This window comes from Nicotiana tomentosiformis, chromosome 8 (assembly GCF_000390325.3).
Source record: "Nicotiana tomentosiformis chromosome 8, ASM39032v3, whole genome shotgun sequence".
NCBI lineage: Eukaryota > Viridiplantae > Streptophyta > Magnoliopsida > Solanales > Solanaceae > Nicotiana > Nicotiana tomentosiformis.
The window spans coordinates 30157728-30180546 of NC_090819.1; the positions used below are offsets into that span (position 1 = coordinate 30157728).

The 22819-nt window shown below is 39.6% G+C and overlaps 1 protein-coding gene across 1 annotated transcript; it reads right to left on the reverse strand.

Moving 5' to 3' along the window:
• Positions 1–203: 203 nt before the first annotated feature.
• LOC138897257 (uncharacterized) lies at positions 204–820 on the reverse strand. The gene is made up of 2 exons (XM_070183219.1): positions 367–820; positions 204–277 (listed from the first exon to the last, which is right to left on the reverse strand). Exons 1-2 carry the CDS (start codon positions 818–820, stop codon positions 204–206), a joined length of 528 nt encoding a protein of 175 aa, XP_070039320.1.
• Positions 821–22819: the final 21999 nt, after the last annotated feature.

The following is a 22819-nucleotide window of genomic DNA, read 5'->3' on the forward strand; positions in this document are numbered from 1 at the left end:
TACATATGAGTAAGTGGATCCCGGGTCAAATAAGACCGATGCATCTCTATGACAAACTAGAACAATACCTGTGATAACTGCGTCTGAGGCAACCACCTCCGCCTAACCTGGAAAAGCATAGCATTTGGTCTGACCTCCCCCTCTAGGGCGACCCCTACCCGCCTGACCTCCACTCCTAGCTGGATATACAAGTGGAGCGGAAACTAGAGCAGTAACCACTGCCTGAGAAGTCTATGGGCAACTTGAGACCTAGAAGTAGCTGGAGCACCACTAGAAGCTGGAAGTGCTGAATGAAGTAGATGATTACATAGCCCCTGCCATGACGGGCTGTAGCTACAGTGTGGCCACCAATAAATCCTCATGTACCTTGAGGCCTTTTGGCCTCCCTGTCCTCTCTCTCACGACCCCACATACCGTCAAATCTCCGTGCGATCTCCACCACTTGCTGATATGGGGTATCCATCTCTAACTCTCTAGCTATGCTGAATCTAATACCATAGTTGAGCCCCTCGAAAAATCGATGGACTCGCTCTCTGACTATAGAAACCAAGGCAGGTGTATGTCTAGACAAATCACTGAATTGGACAGCATACTCTAACACTATCATATTACCCTGGCGCAGCTGCTCAAACTCCATGTGCCATGCATCTCTAAGGGTCTGAGGAACAAACTCTCTCAAGAATATCTCAGAAAACTGAGTCCATGTGAGTGAAGCTACATCGGCTTGGCTACCCTCCTCATACACTCGCCACCACAGATACGCTTCTCCTGACATTTGGAATGTAGTAAAAGCGACCCCACTCATCTCCACAATACCCATAGTGCAGAGAATACAGTAGAACATGTCTAGGAAACCGTGTGCATCCTCTGTAGCTAGGCTGTTGAAAGTAGGAAGATAATACTTCTTGAACCTCTCAAGTATAAGATGCTCCTCCTCAGATGCCACACCCTAACCTCGGGCTGAACCAAAAAAATAGGTTGCATTGGTAAAACCTAAAAGACCTGATCAACATGGACCCACTGCTCTGGAGTACGGGCCGTGGGAGTCTGAGCTCCTCCTCCAGCATAAGATGTGGTTGGTGCAAGTGGAATCAACCCTGCCTGAGCTAGAGTACTGAACAAGCTCAATAACTATGCGAGGGTCTCCTAAAGTGCAGGGGTGGCAACAGGTGCCTCAGGTGCTTGCCCCCAACTGGAGCTACTGGCGGCTCCTCTGTCGCAGCACAGGAAGGTGCTCTAGCTGCACCACGTGGCCCTCCTCAACCTCTGCCCCAACTCCGACCTCTCGCGGCTCTAGTAGGGGGCACGGGTGTCTGATTGTTGGATCCAGCGGTGTGTGTCCTCGCCATCTGTGAGAGTATAGAAAGACAAAGATTCAGTATTTCAAAGTCAACCCATTCGCATGATAAGGATTCAAGAAGTGAAGTTTCCTAATAGTTCCATAGCCTCTCAAAGATATGCACAAATGTCTCTGTACCGAGCCGTAAGACTTTACTAAACCTGCTTATGACTCGTAACACCTATGAACCTAGGGCTATGATACCAACTTGTCACGACCCCAAATCTCCCACCGTAGGATATCGTGATGGCACCTAGTCTCTGAGACTAGGTAAACCTAACATATATGAAAAGGAAGCGAAAATAACAACAGAACATCAAATTAAACCATATAACTAAAATAATAGAACTCAACAATACCGTCGACAATAACTCCTAAAATCTGGTGAGACTGAGTCATAAGCTCTACACGAGCATACTGAAACATCCCTAACACATAACAATATAAATAAAGAGTATGAAATATAAAAACAAGGACAGAGGGTGACTCTGAGGCATGCGAACGCCTTGAAGTCTCCGATCTGAAAGCTCTACTAATTGGTGCCTAGCCTTGTACGAGGTACTTGGATCTGCACAAAAAGATGTGTAGAAGCATAGTACGAGTTCACCACAATGATACCCAGTAAGTATCAAGCCTGATCTCGGTAGATTAGTGACAGGATCAGGACAAGACACCTACTAGGTTTTGAAAAGAAGCTGAACAAGTACAATACAATATAATAATGAAAACGAGGAAAGGAGGCAATGAAGAAATACAACAAGATAAGCTACAACTGAATTTAAAGCAAGAAAGGTAACAAGGAAGGAACATATAATAAGAGTACCAAGAAAATAATGCAGACAAACACAAGTGAGGTAAATGAAAGATAGCAATAAGATTCACAACCGGGGTACCGCCTTGAATCTCATTTAACAATTACAATCACAATCATTTCTTATACCGCTACGTGAGTCGTACATTTAGATAGTTTTGAAAACTGTTTTCCCGAAATAGCTACACCACTTTAGCCCGCCTTATATTGCCGCGTGGATTCAAGTAACTCCCTTACTAGAAAAACGCACATAAATCTCACCTTATGCCACTGCATGCACATTAACCCCTATCCTTATACCGCCGCAAGCGCAATAATATCACAGCAAAATCAGAACTCGCACCACATGTGCTCATATGCCACAAATGGCTAAAAGAATCAACAATACCAATGTTTTCACAACAAATAGCCCATGTCTTAACCACAATATGTACAAGAGTCTCAACAATAGCAAACTGAAATTGAATAGCTCAACAAGAATGGTATTTCATCAATTAACAACTTTGCCTCAATGTGATCACGACTTTTACAACTTCAACACCAATAACTCAACAAGAAGCTTTTCCATGGAAACAACAACTTCAAGTAACAAATTTAATAATTAAGGAAGTAAAGGACAATAAGGAAGACAATAACTTCAATTTAAAGTATATAAGAGCAATTAACAACTAAAAGGTGAAACAAGTGTTAACAATGTCAAATAAGGCATGTGAGGGTAGATTAATACATGCAAGGATAGACTAACGATGAAAATATAACATGCTATGAAAATTCAATTAAAGGCATGAAAAGAGTCCAATAGCCTAAACCGGTCAAATATAACATATAGCCTGTGTACCAACTCGTCACCTTGCATACACGGCTTTCACATATCAGAAATAGTAGAATCAACCCAAATCATAAGGGGTAGTTCCTCATACAAAGTTAGACAAGATACTTACATCAAACAAGCTAACTCAATCCGCTAGTAAGCCTTTTCTTTGAATATCCAACTCCGAACGGCTCGAATCTTACCAAAATACCTTTATACCATAAATATAAACCATAGGAAACTATTCCGAATAATAAAGTTGCAATCTTTAAAGAAAATCAAAAAGACAACTCAAAAGGTCAACCCCAAGCCCGCGACTTGGAACCCGACCGAACATACACAATCCGAAATCCCATTCAATAAAGAGTCCAACAATACCAAAATTCTTCAATTCCGATCTCAAATCGATATTCAAATCCCCAAAATATAGCTTGGGAGGTTTATATAAAATTTCTCAATTTTTCCAACTCAAAACACTAATTAAGTGATAAGAACAATGATGGATTCATGTATAATAATAAAATCCGAGTCAAAAACCCTTACCCCGATCAACTTCTAGAAAATCTGTTCCGAAATCGCCCAAAACCAAGGTCTCTAGCTCAAAAGATGAAAAATAACTCTAACCCTCGATTTGGAAATTAAATATCTGTTGCCTAGTGATTACTCTAGGTGATCGTAGAGAACAAGCTCCATCAGCTCACAAAAGACACGATGCGATCGTGTGACTACAAACGCGAATGCGATGGCAGAACATCCCAAGGCTTCGCGATCGCGGACTACTCCATGCGAACACGATGAACAACGCGTGCCTAAACACAGTCTCCCTTTTCTTTTATGCGATTGCAATATATTACCCGCGTTTGTTGTGCATAACATCCCAACCTTCTGCGAATGCGTCCTCATTTATGCGATCACGAAGAGCAAATTCCCATATGCAACAAAGACTGTACGCGATCGCGGTTGGACCTTCGCAAATGCAGTGAAGGAAACCAGAAGCATAGAAAACCAGCAATCTCAAAATATGAAAATATGGTCCGAACTCAATCTGAAACACACTCGAGGCCCCTGGGACCCCGTCCGAACATACCAATAAGTCCTAAACCACAATACGAATTCGCTCTAAGCCTCAAATCACATCAAACAACACCAAACTACGAATAGCATATCGATTCAAGCCTAACGAACTAATGAACTTCAAACTTTTTAAACTAATGCCGAAACATACCAAACCCACTCCAAATGACCTCAAATGTTTCACACAAGTCATAAATTAGACAATGGTCCTATTATAACTTTCGGAATCAAATTCGGACCCGATATCAATAAAGTTAACTCTCGGTCAAAATTCTCAATCTTCCAAACCTTCAACTTTCCAACTTTTGCCAATTAAAGCCAAAATGACCTATGGACCTCCAAATCAATATCCGGATATTCGCCTAAGTCCAAAATCACCATACGAAGCTATCGGAACCATCAAAACTCTATTCTCGAGTCGTTTACACAAAAGTCAAACTTCGGTCAACTCTTTCAACTTAAGCTTCCAACTTTGGGACTAAGTGTGTGATTCACTCCGAACCTCACCCGAAACTAAACCAACCACCCCAACAAGTCGCACAACCACAATATAACATTGAAGAGGAAATAAATAGAAAAACGGGTCTAAAATACTCAAAACGATCGGCCGGGTCGTTACAAAGTATTTTCTACTAAGCTTTTATTATATTTCATGAATATATCTTCGATTTTGGCATTTGGATTATGAATTTTAAAGAGCAATAGAGGGTTTTTGTCTAAACTTTCCTAAAGTGATTATTTGAGTTCTGAACATCTATTCAGAGTCAGAATTGAGTGAAATTAGTATGGTTGGACACATAATCTAATGGGTTGTCGGAATTTATAAGTTTTGTTAGGTTCTAAGGTGTGGGCCCGAGTTTGACTCTTTGGTTGACTTTGAGTATTTGATTAAAGATTTGACCTTTATCGTTTGGGTTTTCTTCCTATGGCATTATTTGACAATTTTGAGTTACTTTTGGATAGTTTCGAGTAGTTCGGAGGTCGATTTGAGCGGGATGACGCTTCTAGTATATCGATTTAGCTTATTTGAGGTTAGTGTCTTGCCTAACTTTGTTGGGAGAATTTTTTTATACTAATTGATATTGTTTGCTATATGCAGGGGTGATGTATATATAGGATGACGAGCGTATATACATGTGCCAGGGTTAATCATGCTCGGGGATAGATTATACGATTATTAGTGATTCGTTGGAGTATGTGACCTTCTTGCTTCATGTTTTACTTAACTCCTAGATTAATATGAAAATTAAAGTTAAATAATATAAATCATGATTTAGCTTATTATAACTTGACTAAAATTTGACAGACTTTTTGTGAAACTATTGATGTACCAAATTCGATCATCACTATACTTAATCACAAATACATCGCTACGACCACTATTCTTGATACAATTGGATTATATACTTGAGTGGAAAATCACTTTTGAGATTTATTGAGATACTTGAATAATAAGGTTTTTGAGGTTCATTGAATTTTTATTGGCTTGAAAGTTGTGCTTGATGTTCATTTGGAGTATTTGCTTAATCACTCTTCTTGATGTTATTCATGCTTCCTACCTTGCTTGTTATTAATATACATTTGCTTGGTGAGGAAGAGTATAAAGTAGAAGGGTGATGTCATGCCATTGCATATATATTATCATATGAGGAAGAGTGTAAAGTACGAAGGGTGATACCGTGCCATTTCATAAATATTATTATGTGAGGAAGAAAGTAAAACACGAAGGGTGATACCGTACCATTGTATTTACAGTATCATATGAGGACGAGAGTAAAAGCACAAAGGGTGAAGCCGCACCATTATTTTTATATTATCATGTGTTCATGGTACGAAGGGTTTCCATGAAGGCGAGGATGAGAGACATGCATTATATTGTGATGTCTTTTCCCTTGTTTATACATTATGCCCTTGTCTTGAGTTTTCACTGTTGAACCTATGTTCTTTATGTGACTTGTCCTCTATCTAAATTGTTGTTGACTTATTCATGCCTTCTATCTGTTTAGCTTATCAAGATTATGCTTTCCTTCATGTTTGTTATATCTACATCTGTGCCATCCTCATTAGTTGCACTTTCGTATAAGCCTTCTACTATGTTAGTTATCCATGTCTTCTATTTTGTTTAGCTTATACAGATCATGCTTTTCTTCTTGTTCGATACATATCTACATCTATGCCATTTCTCATTTGTTGCACTCTCGTGTAAGTGTTCCACCATATTAATTGGTGAAATCATGTTCTCATATCTTATTTGCTATCATTACTTATATACCTCCCACATAGTCTGTTACCGTTGTCCACATGTACTGCCTTCTTAGTTATTGCTACCTGTGTATTTTCCAATTCATCGTTACTGTTATTCGCATTTCTTTCACCGGGTTGGTACTGTCATATATATGTTTGGTGAGGAAGAGATAAATCCATGAAGGGTGTTGCCGTGCCATTTGATTTGATATCTTGAGTACATTTTCTCATATTATGAATATTTCAGATTCACTACCATAGTTTGATGGTCATCGTTTTATGGAAAGGATTGATTGTGATATTGGGAAATATTGACTGTTATTTCTTCTAGTAATTATTTACAGCTTCACATATTTGTTCTCGTACTCTTCTCTGTTATATTCTAGTATTGTTTCTACTATAATTCTACTGCACAAGTCATATCAGTGAGTATCTTTTAACTAAATATTCTCATCATTACTTTACCGAGGTTAGTCAAGATACTTATTGAGTACATGGGGTCAGTTGTACTCATACTACATATTTGCACCTTGCGTGCAGATATTGATGCTGATGTTGCTGTGTATGGCGGGAGCTGGTATTGAAGAAGTACATGCGTTCCGGTTACAACTGTCACTTGCCCTTGGTAGCTTTAGATTTATAAATCTTTTTATGTATATTTTGAACATATGATGTATTTACTTCGTTCCAGCTTTCTAAACTCTAAGTCTTTGAAGCTCATGATTTGTACTACCAGTCTTTGGGATTTATATAGAATGTTTAATTATTTTATTCATTGTCTATTATTACTGGATTTGAGTTATGTTATTAATTTTTTAGTTTACCTAGCGGTAGGGTTAGGCACCATCACGACTAATTAGATTTTGGATCGTGACAAGAAGATTGGGAAGAAATAAAAGATTCGAGGAATCGAAGTAAAAGCAAAAGCAAGTCAAGGTCTAAGTTAAACAATTATCCACACAACCATTATCCAAAGAAAGGACATACTAGAAAGTTTTGTGATAAGTTGAATCAAAATATTTGAGAAAGAAAGAAAGTTAAAAATAATGAGAATAATATTGCTATTATTGTTCCAGATGACCTTCTCTTCGCTTATGATGAAAATATCATCAATTTGGTATCTCATGAGACGAGTTGGATAGTGAATTTTGGAGCTACCTTACTGGTCACGCCAAGAAAAGACTTGTTTTCATCATATACACCGATTGATTATGGAGTGTTAAAGATGGGCAATGCCAGTTGAGTTAAGGTATTTGGTGTTGGTACAGTATGCTTAGATACTAATAATGGTTCAACAGTAGTCCTTCAAAATGTCAAACATGCTCCGGACTTTTCTTTAAATTTGATCTCCTCGGGAAGACTAAAAGTTAGAGGTTGCTATAATGCCTTATTTAATGGCCAATAGAAACTCACCAAGGGCTTGTTAGTACTGGATCGAGGAGTCAAGTATTTTTATTTATATATGACACATGGCTTTATTTTTAGTGACTTTGTAAATTTAGTGAAAAGTGATACTTTATCAGAACTGTGGCACAAAAGGCTAAGTTATATGACCGAAAAGGCTATTACGTATTTAGCTAAGAAAAATTTACTTTTTGGGGTTAAACAAGCAATGCTGAAAAGGTCTGTCCATCACTTAACTAGCATATAAAAAATAATTTTCTTTTATTGGAGCTAGTATACTATGAATAGTCCTTTGGAAGTGAAGTCAAAAGGTGGTACACTTTACTCTATGAATTTCATTGAGGATCATTCTTTCAAGCTTTGGTATATCCTTTGAAATCCAAATATCAAGTACTTGGTGTGTCTAAGAAATTTATGGACTTAGCTGAGAGATAGAATAAAAAATAAAATGTATTCGTGCTGACAATGGTAATGAATATTGTAGTTCCTTTGATAAATTTTAGAGCACACAGTATTCGTCATAAGAAAACTCCACCCAAGATGCTCAATTTAATGATTTGGCAGTGAGGATGAAGACAACTCTAGTTGAGAAAGTTAGATTCTTCTTTTCAGAGGCTAAGCTTGTAAATTCTTTTTGGGCAAAAGCACTTAACAATATTGATTCTGTTATCAATTTATCTTCTACTGTTGCTTTGGATGGTGACGTCCCATATAGATTTTGGTTTACTAAAGATGTTTCTTATGTTCACTTGAGAGTTTTTAAGTGTAGAAACTTGTGTGTATATTCATAAAGATGTGAGGTCGAAGCTGGACACTAAATCTAAGCAATGCATCTTCATTGGTTATATTCAAGATGATGTTTTGTATTGTTTCTATGATCCAATTGATAAGAACCTTATTAAAAGTCGTGATGTAGTGTGCTTTGGAGACTACCCTATCGACGATATTGGAAAAACTGAGAACACAGATTCTCAAAGTAATGAGAGTTTAGTTGATATTGATCTAGTTCCTATTACTAATGCACATATTGCACATGAAGGAACCCAAGAGAATAATGAAGATGATGAAGATCATCAGGGTGTATACCCTATGGATGCTCTAGTTGATGATTTTATGGTTAAATAAAAATCAATTCCTGCTCAGGTAACTCTTCGAATGCTCTTGAAACCTCTTTTAACAGATCTACAAGGGAGAAGCAAAAATTCACACATTATTCTTCTCATGATTATTTACTTTTAACTAACATAGGTGAACCAGAAAGTTATGATGAAGTCACTCAAGATACTCACAAAGATCAGTGGATAGAAGGAATGAAAGATGAGATGAAGTCACTCGTGAGTGACACATATGAGTTAGTAAAATTGCATAAGGGTAAGAGAGCTTTATCAAATGAATGGATTTTATAAAGTAAAGCAAGATCAACATACCTCTGCGCCTAGGCACAATGCGAGGTTAGTTGTTAAAGGTTTTGGCCAGAAGAAGGGAGTTGACCATGATGATTTTCTCCCCTATTGTACATATGTCTTCTATTCATGTTATTCTAGTCTTAGCCGCAAGTCTAGATCTAGAGGTGAGCAGATGAATGTCAGGGCTGATTTTTTCATGGTGATTTAGATGAGGGAGCAACCCAAGAATTTTATAGTTAAGGAAAGATAAATTATGTCTGTAAATTAAAAAGAGTGTGTATGGCTTAAAAAAAACTCCAAGGCAATGGTACTTGAAATTTAAATTTGTCATAGAAAAATAGGGATATAGGAAAACTTCTTCAGATTATTTTTTATTCTTTCAAACGTTCTCTGATGATGAGTTTATAATCTTATTTCTTAATGTGGATGATATGCCTATTGTTGGCAAGAATAAATATAGACTTGTAGTCCTTTAAAAGCAGTTGAGAAAATCGTTTTTAATGAAATACTTGAGAAAAATAAAATCTTGGGCATATAAATCCACTGAAAATGAAATAAAAAAGGAGTTATTTTTATCCTAGAAGCAATATATCGAGAAGGTACTCAAGAGGTTCAAATGACAGATGCAAAAGTGGTTAGTACACCTCTTTCTAAACACTTTAAATTGAGTACTAGTCAGAGTCCATCTACTGATGAAGAGAAAAAGAACATGTCTCGTATTCCTTACTCTTTTATAGTTGGTAGTTTGATATATGTTGTGGTTTGTACTAGAGCAGATGTTGCACATGACATTGGTACTGTAAGTAGAATCCTTTCCAATTCTGGAAAGAGCTATTGGGATGCAGTAAAATGAATATTAAGGTATTTGGAAGGTACTACGGATTTGGAGCTGTGCGTTGGTAATGACAAATCTGAGCTTGTTTATTAAACAAAATCAGATTTGTGAGGCAATCTTGATAGTTCAAGATTCACTTCCGATTATTCGATCACTTTTGCAAGGGGGCTATTTTTTGCAATATGGACTACAGAAGTGCATAGTTCTATCCACCACAAAAGTCAAATATATTGTTATCACCAAAGGTTCCAAAGGATTAATTTGGACGAAGGAATTTATTAATTGTTTTGGCTTTGAGCAGTCAAGGAATATTTTATTTTGTGATAGTCAGAGTACTATCTGTTTCACTAAGCACTTTATTTCTTATTTTAAGATCAAACATATAAATAGAAAGTATCATTAGATAAGAGAGACCGTGGAAGAGCAATTATTTGAGGTTGAGAAAATGCACATTGATGATAGTCCTTCAGATATGCTAACAAAAGTGGTAATTGCGGACAAGCATGAATTTTGCAGAGAATTGGCAGACATGAAGCCTGACCACAATTCTTCTACTTGAAGACACGATTGGCCCCTTGACTGGAGAGAGGGTTTGTTGGGCCATGCCAATTTTCCAATCGAAGGCCCAATGACCAAATCCTATTCTCTTTGGTATTTGATTCCTACTTGAAATTAGTTTTGATTCCTATTTGGAATTGATTTTGCCTTTAATAAAAAGTTCCATTCATTGCTTATAAATTGAGCAACCGCTAGAGAATTATTTGAAACTCATTGTTATTAGTCTTTGAAAGACTAGCACATAACAAAGGTTTGAGAGAGTAGCCATTTTGAGAAAATACGAGAGAAAACCTTGTTCCTTTGCTCTAGAATTTTTTGCGTATACCAACTTTCAAATTGCATTTTTCACTTAGTTCACTGTTGGATAGAGTGAAATGTTGATTTAGTGTTCCTAACATCTTGATCTTGGATTTGAATGGTGGAGATTGGATTTGGAGGCTTCTAGCTTCAAATTTTGGCCGTGAATAGTAGCTCCATTTTGGATGATTTCTCTTCTTTCTTCAATTAATTTGTTATTGCTCTTGTTGCTCCATAATTGGTACTTATTGTTTAGCTAATTTGAAGAATTTTATAACTCTCTTATTATTATAGTGGAGCCTTTTACATCTTTGTGATCCCATGGGTTTATCTTCGATTTGAAGGACTTTTTCACGTTAAATTTTGTGTTCTTTTATGTTCTTTATATTCATATTTGCTTCTTTTTTGACATAAGATTTGATATGTCTATATTCTTGTGAGATAAATGTCACGCTGACTATCATAATTTATAAGACACTGACTCTAACCCAAATTTACTTACAAAACCCTCTAACCAAGTAGTTTTCTTTACTTACTTTTATGAAGACAATGCAAATGTACCTTGCAAAGTTACCTAATTAAGTTGTAATTAATTTATAATATTATCAAAAAGAATAAATAGGTAGCATCTTAGAGATTTCTTCCTGTCCAAGCGCCCTAACACGATAATCTGACCTACTTATGTTAGTAATCTATCCCCATAAATATAGGTAGCATAAAGTATTATTACTTCTACTCCGCTGCACTTGTTCGATTAGCCTCTTGATCTATCTATCTGTCTATTTTCATCATAGTTTATTAGTACAAATAGAAGTAAAACGTTTGACTACTTTGACAAGTGTAAAAGTCTCATCTAATTTACAAGTAGAAAAAAGAAAAAAGAAAAATGCCAAACACGCAACCACACGGTGGCCAAGTGTGCAAGATAAAGACTTGCCTTCTTCTATTGATTAACATGAGTATATATACAAGTCAAATAGTAAACCTTAGTCCTAACAAATATAGAAAACTAATCCTAACAAATATGGAAAACTAGTCCTAACAAATACAAAAAAGGAAAACTCGCCTAGTCCTAAACATACACAAATATGTACACCCATACACAGGCTTCTTTAATACCTCCCCCCCCCCCCAGTTGCATAAACAGCGCATGTGGATTACAAATGCCCAACTTGCATAAAAGAGAAACATACTGAGATTTTCCTAATGCCTTTATAAAGATATTTGCCTATTGCTCATGTGAAGGCACAAAGCTAGTGCAAATATTCCCACTGTGAATCTTGTCACGAATAAAATGACAATTCTGGTTGAGTGAAGAACAGATAAACAAGTCGATCTATAAAATAATGATAGCTCAAGGTCAACAAGTGCCCGTTCATCCGCCAATGCTAGCCGATGATTTTGATCCAAAGGCATTCCCACATGCTTAGTGTAACGACCCGGTCAGTCGTATTGAGTATTATAGCCCTGTTCCCCCATTTACTGCTTATTTTGTGTTCAATTGTTGTTATATGACTTGCCGGGGTGGTTGGTTTGGGCCCGGGGATATTTTGGAATGAGTTGGGACACTTAGTCCCAAGATTGGATGCCTAAGTGGAAAGAGTAGACTGGATATTTTATGTGTAACTGACTCTGGAATGAAGTTTTAATAGATCTGATAGCTCCGTATGGTAATTTTGTACTTAGAAGTGTGTCCGGATATTGATTTGGAGGTCCGTATATGATGTTGGCTTGAATTGGCGAAAGTTGGAAAAGTTAAAGTTTGGAGATTTTGAGAAGTTTGACCGAGAGTTGACTTTGGTGTCACCGGGCTCGGATTTTAGTTTTGGAAGTTGGAATAGGCCCGTTGTGTCATTTATGACTTGTGTGCAAAATGTGAGGTTAATCAGAGTTGGTTTGGTATATTTCAGAATTAGTTTTAGAAGTTAGAAGTTCATAAGTTCATTAGGCTTAAATTGATATGCGATTCGTGGTTTTAGTGTTGGTTAATGGGATTTGAGGCTTCGAGCAAGTTCATATGATATTTTAGGACTTGTTAGTATGTTTGGTTGAGGTCCTGGGGTCCTCGGGTGCGATTTGGATTATGTTCGACTCATTTTTTGACTTTTTGGATTGCTTTCATGACTGTTGCTTGTTTCCTTCGCGATCGCAGAGAAGGAGACGCGATCGCGAAGAGTTGTTGTTGGCAGCTGGGGAATTTTTTCAACGCATTCGCCAGAATAGGTCTGCAATTGCGAAGCTTGGGGAGTCTCTGCTACGCTAACGTGTGTGTTGGGTCGCGTCCGCGAAGAAGGAAGGAGGAGGCTGGGAAGTCCATGTGATTGTTCTTCACGATCTCGTGAAGGAGTCCGCGATCACGTAAGTTGATGATTCTCTGCATCGCGTTCGCCCATGTGTTTATGCGTTCGCGAAGGGTTTGTTTGGCAGCTTACATTTTTGTGCTTCACGATCGCGTAGCATTTCCAGCGATCGTGAAGAGGAGCATCTCGGCAAAATATAAGATTTCAAAAATGAGGGTTAGAGTATTATTTCACATTTGGACTTTGGGAGCTCGGATTGAGGAGATTCTTGAAGGGATTTGCAAGGAATTGGTTGGGGTAAGTGATTCTAATACGGATTTGGCTAATATACATGAATCTATCATTATTTTTACTATTTAATTAATGTTTTGAGTTGGAAAAATTGGGAAACATTGTAGAAACTTCATAATGTATAATTTGAGGATTTGAAGGTCGAGTTGAGATCAGAATTGAGTAATTTTGATATGGTTGGACTCGTGGTTGAATGAGTGTTTGAATTTTGTTAATTTTTCAAATTTTGAGACGTGGGCCCGTGGTCTACTTTTTGAATTTTGTTAAAGAATCTAGCTTTATCATATGGAATTGATTCCTATAGCTTGTGTTGATTGTATTAATTTATTTGTGGCAAGATTCGAGTTGTTCGGAGGCTGATTCGCGAGGCAAGAGCTTGTTGGAGTAGAGATTTGCACGGTTTGAGGTAAGTAACACTTCCCAACTTGGTCCTGAGGGTATGAATCCCTGCATAATGTGTTATGTGGTTGGTGTTGAGGTGACACACATACTAGGTGACGGGCGTGTGGGCGTGCACCATAGTAATTGTAACTCTGTTGATTCCATGGAATTGTGTAGTCATCTAATCTTGTTATTATTCATGTATACTCTATGTGTAAGAGAAATGTAGATGTGATTCATGTTAGAGATCATGTTTAGGCTATATGTTAGTACTGTTGGGACCTACAGAGGTCGTCCTTTTGTTGTTGAGTTATTTGCTTAAATTGCAGTTATGTATTCAGTCACATTCATTATTTGCATATTATATCTTAGTCTCTCTTATCATTTATTGTTATATCATGTATCATTGTTTTGGGCTGATTGGCATGAGTGTTGTGAGCCCAAGAGACTTGAGAGATTGATGACTGAGTGAGGCCGAGAGCCTGATTGTGAGTGATATATATGGGATCAGAATGTGTGCCGCAACATGTTTTATTTATTCATGATGGGATCGAGCTGCACGCCGCAACCAGTATTATTGATTCATGATAGGATCGGGATACATGCCACATTAGGTTTTATTAGTGCTTGGGCAGGATCCGCCCCTCTTGAGTGTGACATACCAGTAGTGAGCGCATGTACCGTACAGTGCTAAGTGACTGAGTGTGATGAGTGAGAGTTAAGATAGTCAGATTGAGTACTCTGAGAGTGGGAGTACGTTAGGCCATCATTGTGATGCATTACATGTGACATGCACATTGACATGTAGAAATAGAGATGTAGCATTCCTCATATCAGTCATACTTGGCATATATTATCCGTGTTAAGCTTAAACTGTTAACTTGAAAGCATGTCTACATTCTTGTACTTTGTACCAACCGATTATGAGTTTTCTCTGAGATATTACTTTTATTTTTCCTATCATATATGTATTGTTATTATCTGGATTGGACTATACCTTTCTGAGCTCGTCATTGTTTTCAGCCCAAGGTTAGTCCTATTACTTATTGAGTATATTGAGTCAGTTGTACTCATACTACACTCTACACTATGTGTGCAGATCCAGGTACTTCTGGATACGGCGGTTGCTAGCTGTGGAGCTTTATCTGTTTGGAGACTATTGAGGTAGCTGCCTTGGAGTCCGCAAACCTCGACTCTCATTCTTTTCAGTTTATTTGCACTGTTCTATGCTTCTAGACACTTGTTTTTAGCAGTTATACTATATTGTCATTTAGATGCTCATAGATTCAGTGACACCTGAATTTTGGGGGATTTTGTATTGAGTTGCGGTATTTTCTTATTAGTTATTTATGAGATTTTAACTAATAAGCTTATTTTGTTATGTTTTGAATTTAAATATGCATGGTTATTTGTGATTGTTAGCTTGCCTAGTATAGCGATAGGCGCCATCACGACATGTAAAATTTTGGGTCGTGACAAATTGGTAACAAAGCCTAGGTTATATAGGTCTCACAAGTCATGAGAAGGTTTAGTAGATTCTTGATGATCGGTACGGAGGCGTCTGTACTTATCTTCGAGAGGCTACCGAACACTTAGGAAAACTTCACTTTCTTGTATTCTTATCGTGCAGATTTATTGATTCCGAAAACTAAACTTTTGCTATTCTATTTTCTCACAGATTGTGAGGACACATGCTACCGGATCGGGCGGGTGGCCGCCAGTACCACTAGCTAGGGCCATGAGAGGCCGGGGCCGCGGTAGTGGCCGAGGTGCAGCTCGTACAATAGCTAAAGCAGCACCTGTAGATCCACCAGTTGCTCCAGCTCAGGAGCAGATCCTAGATGTGGTTGAGCCGATGGGACCAACTCAGGCACCAGTTGTGGGCATTGGGATTCCAGGCCTTCAGGAGGATCTAACCCACATATTGAGTGTGCGCACTAGCCTTGCTCAGGCGGTTTTAATTCCAACCACGCCAGCCACTTCTCAAGTTGGGAGAGGTGCTCAGACTCCCGCCGCCCATACTCTAGAGCAGGTGGTGCATGGACTTCAGACACCCAGTGTACTACCAGCCTAACTGTTTGTAGCTACTCAAGCCCAAGTGGGTCCACCAATGAGTGACGAAGAGCATAATAGGCTAAAGCGGTATGGGAGGCTCAAGCCTCCATCCTTTAGTGGGGATGAGTCGGAGGATGCTCAGGACTTCTTGGACGGGTATTCTGGAGACTAGTGGAATCTCATTTACTACTTTTCAGCTGTCGGGGCAGCTTTCAGATGGTGGGAAGCCTATGAGTTGAGCAGGCTAGTCGGGGCTGCACCACATACATGGCACAAGTTCTTCGTTCTCTTCTTGGAGACGTTTGTGCCACTGACCTGCAGGAAAGTATCATATTAGGAGGTTCATTGATGGACTCAACTATGGACTGCGTTTTGTCATGACTCAGGAGATTGCATCAGGTTCTAGGTTTGACGAGGTGGTTGATATTGCTAGGTGGCTAGAGAACGTCCGTAGTCTGGAGCGTATGGAGAGGGAGACCAAGATGACTCGTGGTTTGGGTGGTTTTAGCGGTGTTTCTTCTGGAGGGTAGTTGCACCACAACATGGGTTGTCCTTGTAGGCACACTTAAATGGATCATCCGGTCCATCGTGGTGCATCAGCTAGCCATGGTTCATACAGTGCCCGTCCGGGTCAGTCATCTCTTAGTGCCCTCCCAGCTTAGAGTTCATCTCGTGCTCCATCAATTTAGGGTTCATCTGTGCCAGGTCCCTCTAGTAGTTATTTTGGTTCTTGGGGTCCTCTCCAGTACCTACCGCCATTGTCGGAGCAGGGCTACTTTAAGTGTCGAGAGTTTGGTCATGTGAATAGGTATTGTCCCCGTCCTTTGGGAGGTCTAGTTTAGTATAGGAGCCAGGCTATGACTTCCGCACCAGTTACTTCACCACTGGCGCAGCCAGCTCGGGGTGGGGCTCAGACAACTAGAGGTCGCCCTAGAGAATGAGGCCGATCAGGTGGCGGTAAGGCTCGATGCTATGCTTTCCCTGCCAGACCAGAGGTTGTTGCTTCAGACGCAGTGATCACATGTATTGTCTCAGTGTGCCACATGGATAGTTCTATATTATTTGACCCCGGTTCCACTTGTTCGTATGTATCATCATATTTTGCTCATTATCTGGATATGCCCCGTGACTTCTTAGTTTCTCCTATTCATGTATCTACACCGATGGATGAATCTCTTATTGGGGACCGTGTGTATCGGTCGTGTGTGGTGACTATTGGTGGATTGGAGACTAGAGTTGACCTCTTATTGCTTAGTATGGTTGACTTCGTCGTGATTCTGGGTAGGGATTGGTTGTCCCCATGCCATTCTATTCTGGATTGTCACGCTAAGACTGTGATGTTGGCGATACCGAGGTTACCTAGGATCGAGTGGAGAGGTTCTCTAGACTATGTTCCTAGTAGGGTGATTTCATATCTGAAGGCCTAACGGATGGTTGGTAAGGGGTGTTTGATATATTTGGCATTTGTGAGGGATGTTCGTTCTGATACTCCTACTATTGATTCTGTTTCGGTAGTGTGACACGTTCCAGTTGATCAAAGTTACAATTAATAACATGTATCCTTCGCCGCGCATTGATGACTTCTTTAACCAGCTTCAGGGATCTAGAGTGTTCTCTGAAATTGATTTGAGGTCTGGGATCACCAGTTAAAGATTCGGGACTCGAATATTTCTAATACGACATTAAGGACCCCCTATGGTCACTATGAGTTCCTTGCAATATTTTTTGGGCTGACTAATGCCCCAACAACATTCATGCACCTGATGAACAGTGTATTCTAACCATAATCTTGAGTTGTTCGTTATAGTATTTATTGATGATATTCTAGAGTACTCACGTGGCCAGGAGGAGCATGCACAATATTTGAGGATTGTACTATAGAGGTTGAAGGAGAAGAAGCTTTATGCCCAATTCTCCAAGTGTGAGTTTTGGCTCAGTTTCGTGGCATTCTTGGGGCATGTGTTGTCCAGTGAGGGGATTAAGGTAGATCCAAAGAAGATAGAGGCAGTTAAGAGTTAGCCCAGACCATCTTCAGTTACTGAGATTCAGAGTTTTCTCGGCTTGGTTAGATATTATCATCACTTCGTGGAGGGTTTTTCGTCCATTGCAGTACCTTTGACCAGGTTAACCCAGAAGGGTGCTCCATTTAGGTGGTCGGATAAGTGTGAAAAGAGCTTTCAGAAGCTCAAGACTGCCTAGACTAGAGCTCCAGTTCTAGTTTTGCCTTCAGTATCGGGTTCTTATACAGTGTATTGTGATGCTTCTCGGATTAATATTGGGTGTGTCTTGATGCAGGAGGGAAGAGTGATTGCTTATGCTTCACACCAATTGAAGCCTCATGAGAAGAACTACCATGTTCATGATTTAGAGTTGGCAGCCATCATCTATGCATTGAAGATTTGGAAGGATTATCTCTACGGATTGTCTTGTGAGGTATTTTCAGATCACCGGAGTCTTTAGCACTTGTTAAAGCAAAAGGATCTAAATTTGAGGCAGCAAAGATGGTTGGAGCTACTAAAAGACTATGATTTTACCATTTTATATCATCTGGGGAAGGCCAATGTGGTGGCCGATGCCTTTAGTAGAAATGCGGTGAGAATGCCTAGCCTTGCATTTATTCCAGTTGGTAAGAGACCGCTTGTATCAGATGTTTAGGCCTTGGCGAATCAGTTCATAAGGTTAGATATTTTGGAGCCTAGTCGGGTTCTAGCTTGGGTGGTTTCTCGGTCTTCCTTATATGATTGCATCAGAGAGCGTTAGTATGATGACCCCCATTTGCTTGTCCTTAGGGACACATTTCAGCATGGTGATGCCAAAGAGGTTTCTATTGGCAATGATGGGGTGTTACGGATGCAGGGCCGAATTTGTGTACCCAATATGGATTGACTAAATTGAGTTGATTCTTGAGGAGGCCCATAGTTTGAGGTATTCCATTCATCTGGGTGCCACGAAGATGTATCAGGACTTGAGGCAGCACTATTGGTTGATGAGAAATGAAGAAAAATATAGTGGCGTTTGTAGCTTGGTGCTTGAATTGCCAGCAGGTCAAATACGAGCTTTAGAGGCCGGGCGGTTTGCTTTAGAGGCTTGAGATTCCTGAGTGGAAATGGGAGTGTATCACCTTGGACTTCATAGTTGGGCTCTCATGGACTTTGAAGAAGTTTGATGCTAGTTGGGTGATTGTGGACCAGTTGACTAATCCGCGCATTTCATTACAGTTGGGACTACATATTCTTTAGAGCAGTTGGCTGAGATCTATATTTACGATATTATTCGCCTTCACGGGGTGCCAATGTCCATCATTTCAAATTGGGGCACGCAGTTCACATCGCTATTTTGGAGAGCAGTGCAGCGAGAGTTAGGCACACGGGTTGAGTTGAGTACAACATTCTACCCTCAGATGGACATACAGTCCGAGTGCACTATTCAGATATTGGAGGATATGCTATGCACTTCCGTCATGGATTTTGGGGGTTCTTAGGATCAGTTTCTGCCGCTTGCAGAGTTTGCCTAGTATAACAGCTACCAATCGAGCATTCAGATGTCTCCATATGAGGTTTGACAGTGTCGGTCTCCAGTTGGTTGGTTTGAGCCGGGTGAGGCCAGACTATTGGGTATTGACTTGGTTCAGGATGCTTTGGATAAGGTTATGTTTATTTAAGATCGGCATCGCACGTCACAGTCTAGACAGAAGATTTACGCCGATCAGAAGGTTCGTGATGTTTCTAACATGGTGGGAGAGAAGGTATTGCCCAGAGTTTCACCCATAAAGGGTGTTATGAGGTTCGGGAAGAAGGGGAAGTTGAGCCCTCGGTATATTCGGCCTTTTGAGGCGCTTGAGAGGATTGGGGAGGTGGCTTAGAAGCTTGCATTGCCGCCTAGTCTATCGAGTATTCATCCACTATTTCATGTTTCCATGCTCCGAAAGTATTTCGGCGATTCGTCCCACATTTTAGATTTCAGCATGGTTCAGTTAGATGGGGATCTGACTTATGATGTAGAGCCGGTGGCCATTTTAGATCGTCATGTTCAGAAGTTGAGGTAAAAGAATATAGATTCAGTGAAGGTGCAGTGGTGAGGTCAGCCAGTCGAGAAGCAGAGCAGATATCCATGCCTATTTGAGACTCCAGGTATGATTCTAGACCTGTTCGAGGATGAACATTTGTTTAATGGGGAAAATGTAACGACCCGACTGGTTGTTTTAAGTATTATAGCCCCATTCCCCCATTTATTGCTTATTTTGTGTTCCAATATTGTTATGTGACTTGTGGGGTGGTTGGTTTGGGTCCGGGGATGTTTCAGAATGAGTTGGGACACTTAGTCCCCAGGTTGGAAGCCTAAGTTGAAAGATTCGATCGGATGCTGACTTATATGTAAATGACTCCGAAATGGAGTTTTTATGGTTCTGATAGTTCCGTAAGGCGATTTTGGACTTAGGAGTGTGTTCGGATATTGATTTGGTGGTCCGTGGATGATTTTGACTTGAATTGGTTAAAGTTGGAAAAGTTGAAGTTTGGAGAGTTGAGAAGTTTGGCTGAGAGCTGACTTTATTGTTACCGGGCTCGAATTTTTGTTTTGAAAGTTGGAATAGGTTCGCTATGTCATTTATGACTTGTGTGCAAAATTTGAGGTTAATTGAATTTGGTTTGGTATGTTTCGGCATTAGTTTTGAAAGTTAGAAGTTCATAAATTCATTAAGCTTGAATCGATATGAGATTCGTGGGTTTAGTGTTGTTTGATGTGATATGAGGCTTCAAGCAAGTTCGTATAATATTTTAGGATTTGTTGGTATGTTTGGTTGAGGTCCCGGGGACCTCAGGTGCGATTCAGATCATGTTCGTCTTATTTTTGGAGTTATTGGATTATTGTCGTGACTGTTGCTGGTTTCCTCTTTCGCGGCAGAGAAGGAGACGTAATCACAAAGAGTTGTTGTTGCCACCTGGGGAATTTGTTCAACGTGTTCGCGAGAATGGGTCTGCGATCGCGAAGCTTGTGGAGTCAGTGCTACGCGAACGCATGTGTTGGGCCGCATCCGCGAGGAAGGAAGGAGGAGGCTGGGAAGTCCACATGATTGTTCTTCGCAATCGCGTGAAGGAGTCCGTGATAGCGTAAGTTGATGATTCTCTGCATCGTGTTCGCCCATGGGTTTATGTGTTCGCGAATGGTTAGTTTGGCAGCTTACATTTTTGTGCTTGGCGATCGCGAAGAGGAGCTGTTGGCAGAATATAAGATTTTAAAAATGAGGGTTAGAGTATTATTTCACATTTGGACTTTGGGAGCTCGGATTGAGGAGATTCTTGGAGGAATTTTCAAGAAATTGGTTTGGGTAAGTGATTCTAACTCGGATTCGGCTAATATACATGAATCTTACATTGGTTTTTCCATTTAATTAGTATTTTGGGTTGGAAAAATTGGGGAAAACTGTAGAAACCTCATAAAGTATAATTTGAGGATTTGAAGGTCGGGTTGAGATTAGAATTGAGTAATTTTGGTATGGTTGGACTCGTAGTTGAATGAGTATTCGTATTTTATTAATTTTGTCAGATTCCGAGACGTGAGCCCGGGGTTGACTTTTTGAGTTGACTTTTTGACTTTTGTTAAAGAACCTAGTTTTATCATATGGAATTGATTCATATAGCTTGTGTTGATTGTATTAAGTTATTTTTTGACTTTTTGGTATGAATCCCTGAAAAACGTATTATGTGGTTGGTGTTGAGGTAACGCACATACTAGGTGATAGGCGTGTGGGCGTGCACCGTAGTAATTGTGACTCGATTGATTATGTGGAACTGGGTAATTATCTAATCTTGTTATTGTTCATGTATACTTTATGTGTTAGAGAAATTGAGTTGTGTTTCATGTTAGATATCATGTTTAGGCTATATGTCGGTACTGTTGGGACCAACATAGGTCGTCCTTTTGTTATTAAGTTATTTGCTTAAGTTGCAGTTATATATTTAGACGCATTCATCATTTGCATGTCATATCTCAATCTCTGTTATCATTTATTGTTACATCATGTATCATTGTTTTGGGTTGATTGGCATGAGTGCTGTGAGCCCGAGAGGCTGGAGAGATTGATGACTGAGTGAGGCCGAGAGCCTGATTGTGAGTGATATTGATGGGATCGGGTTGCGTGCCGCAGCAAGTTTTATTGATTCATGATGGGATCGGACTGCACACTGTAACATGTATTATTGATTCATGATGGGATTGGGCTGCACGCCGTAATAGGTTTTATTAGCGTTTGGGCAGGATCCTCCCCTCCGGAGTCTGACATACCAGCAATGAGCGCAGGTAGCGTACAATGCTGAGTGACTGAGTGTGATAAGTGAGAGTTGAGACAATCAGATTGAGTACTCTGAGAGTAGGAGTACGTGAGGCCATCATTGTGATGTATTAGATGGCTCATGCACATTCACATGTAGATATAGAGATGTATCATTCCTCATATCAGTCATACTTGGCATATATTATCCGTGTTGAGCTTAAACTGTTAACTTGAAAGCATATCTACATTCTTGTACTATGTACCAACCGATTATGAGTTTTCTCTAAGATATTATTGTCATTTTTCCTGACAACTCTGTACTATTATAATCTAGATTGGACTATACCTTTCTAGTGACTCCCACTCCCGGAAAATATTTCAAACTACCCAAATCTTTCATGTGAAAGCATTTGCCAAGATATGTTTTAAACTTGCGGATAACCTCGGTCTCAATGCTAGAGAAAATCAGACCATCCGTATAATCTGAGTTTGAATGATTGAACTCATAGTCCTCCAAGGGAGCCGACAACTTAGCAAACCAATGCCTCGGTGCCTGCTTTAACCCAAAAAGGGATTTTCAAAGTCTGCACACTTTTCCTGGACTTGAAACTCGAAACCCAGGAGGCAATTTCACGTACACCTCCTCCTGAAGATCCCCATGCAGGAAGGTATTATGTACATCCATTTGATGTAACTCCCAATTCTTTATCGCTACTATAGCCAAAGATGTGCATACAGTCAC

Coding starts and splice junctions, on each gene's coding strand:
- LOC138897257 (XM_070183219.1), bottom strand. CDS start 820: ATGGGTATTGTGGAGATGAGTGGGGTCGCTTTTACTACATTCCAAATG. Junction 278..366: donor GGAGGCCAAAAGGCCTCAAG/GTACATGAGGAT, acceptor CAGCACTTCCAG/CTTCTAGTGGTGCTCCAGCT.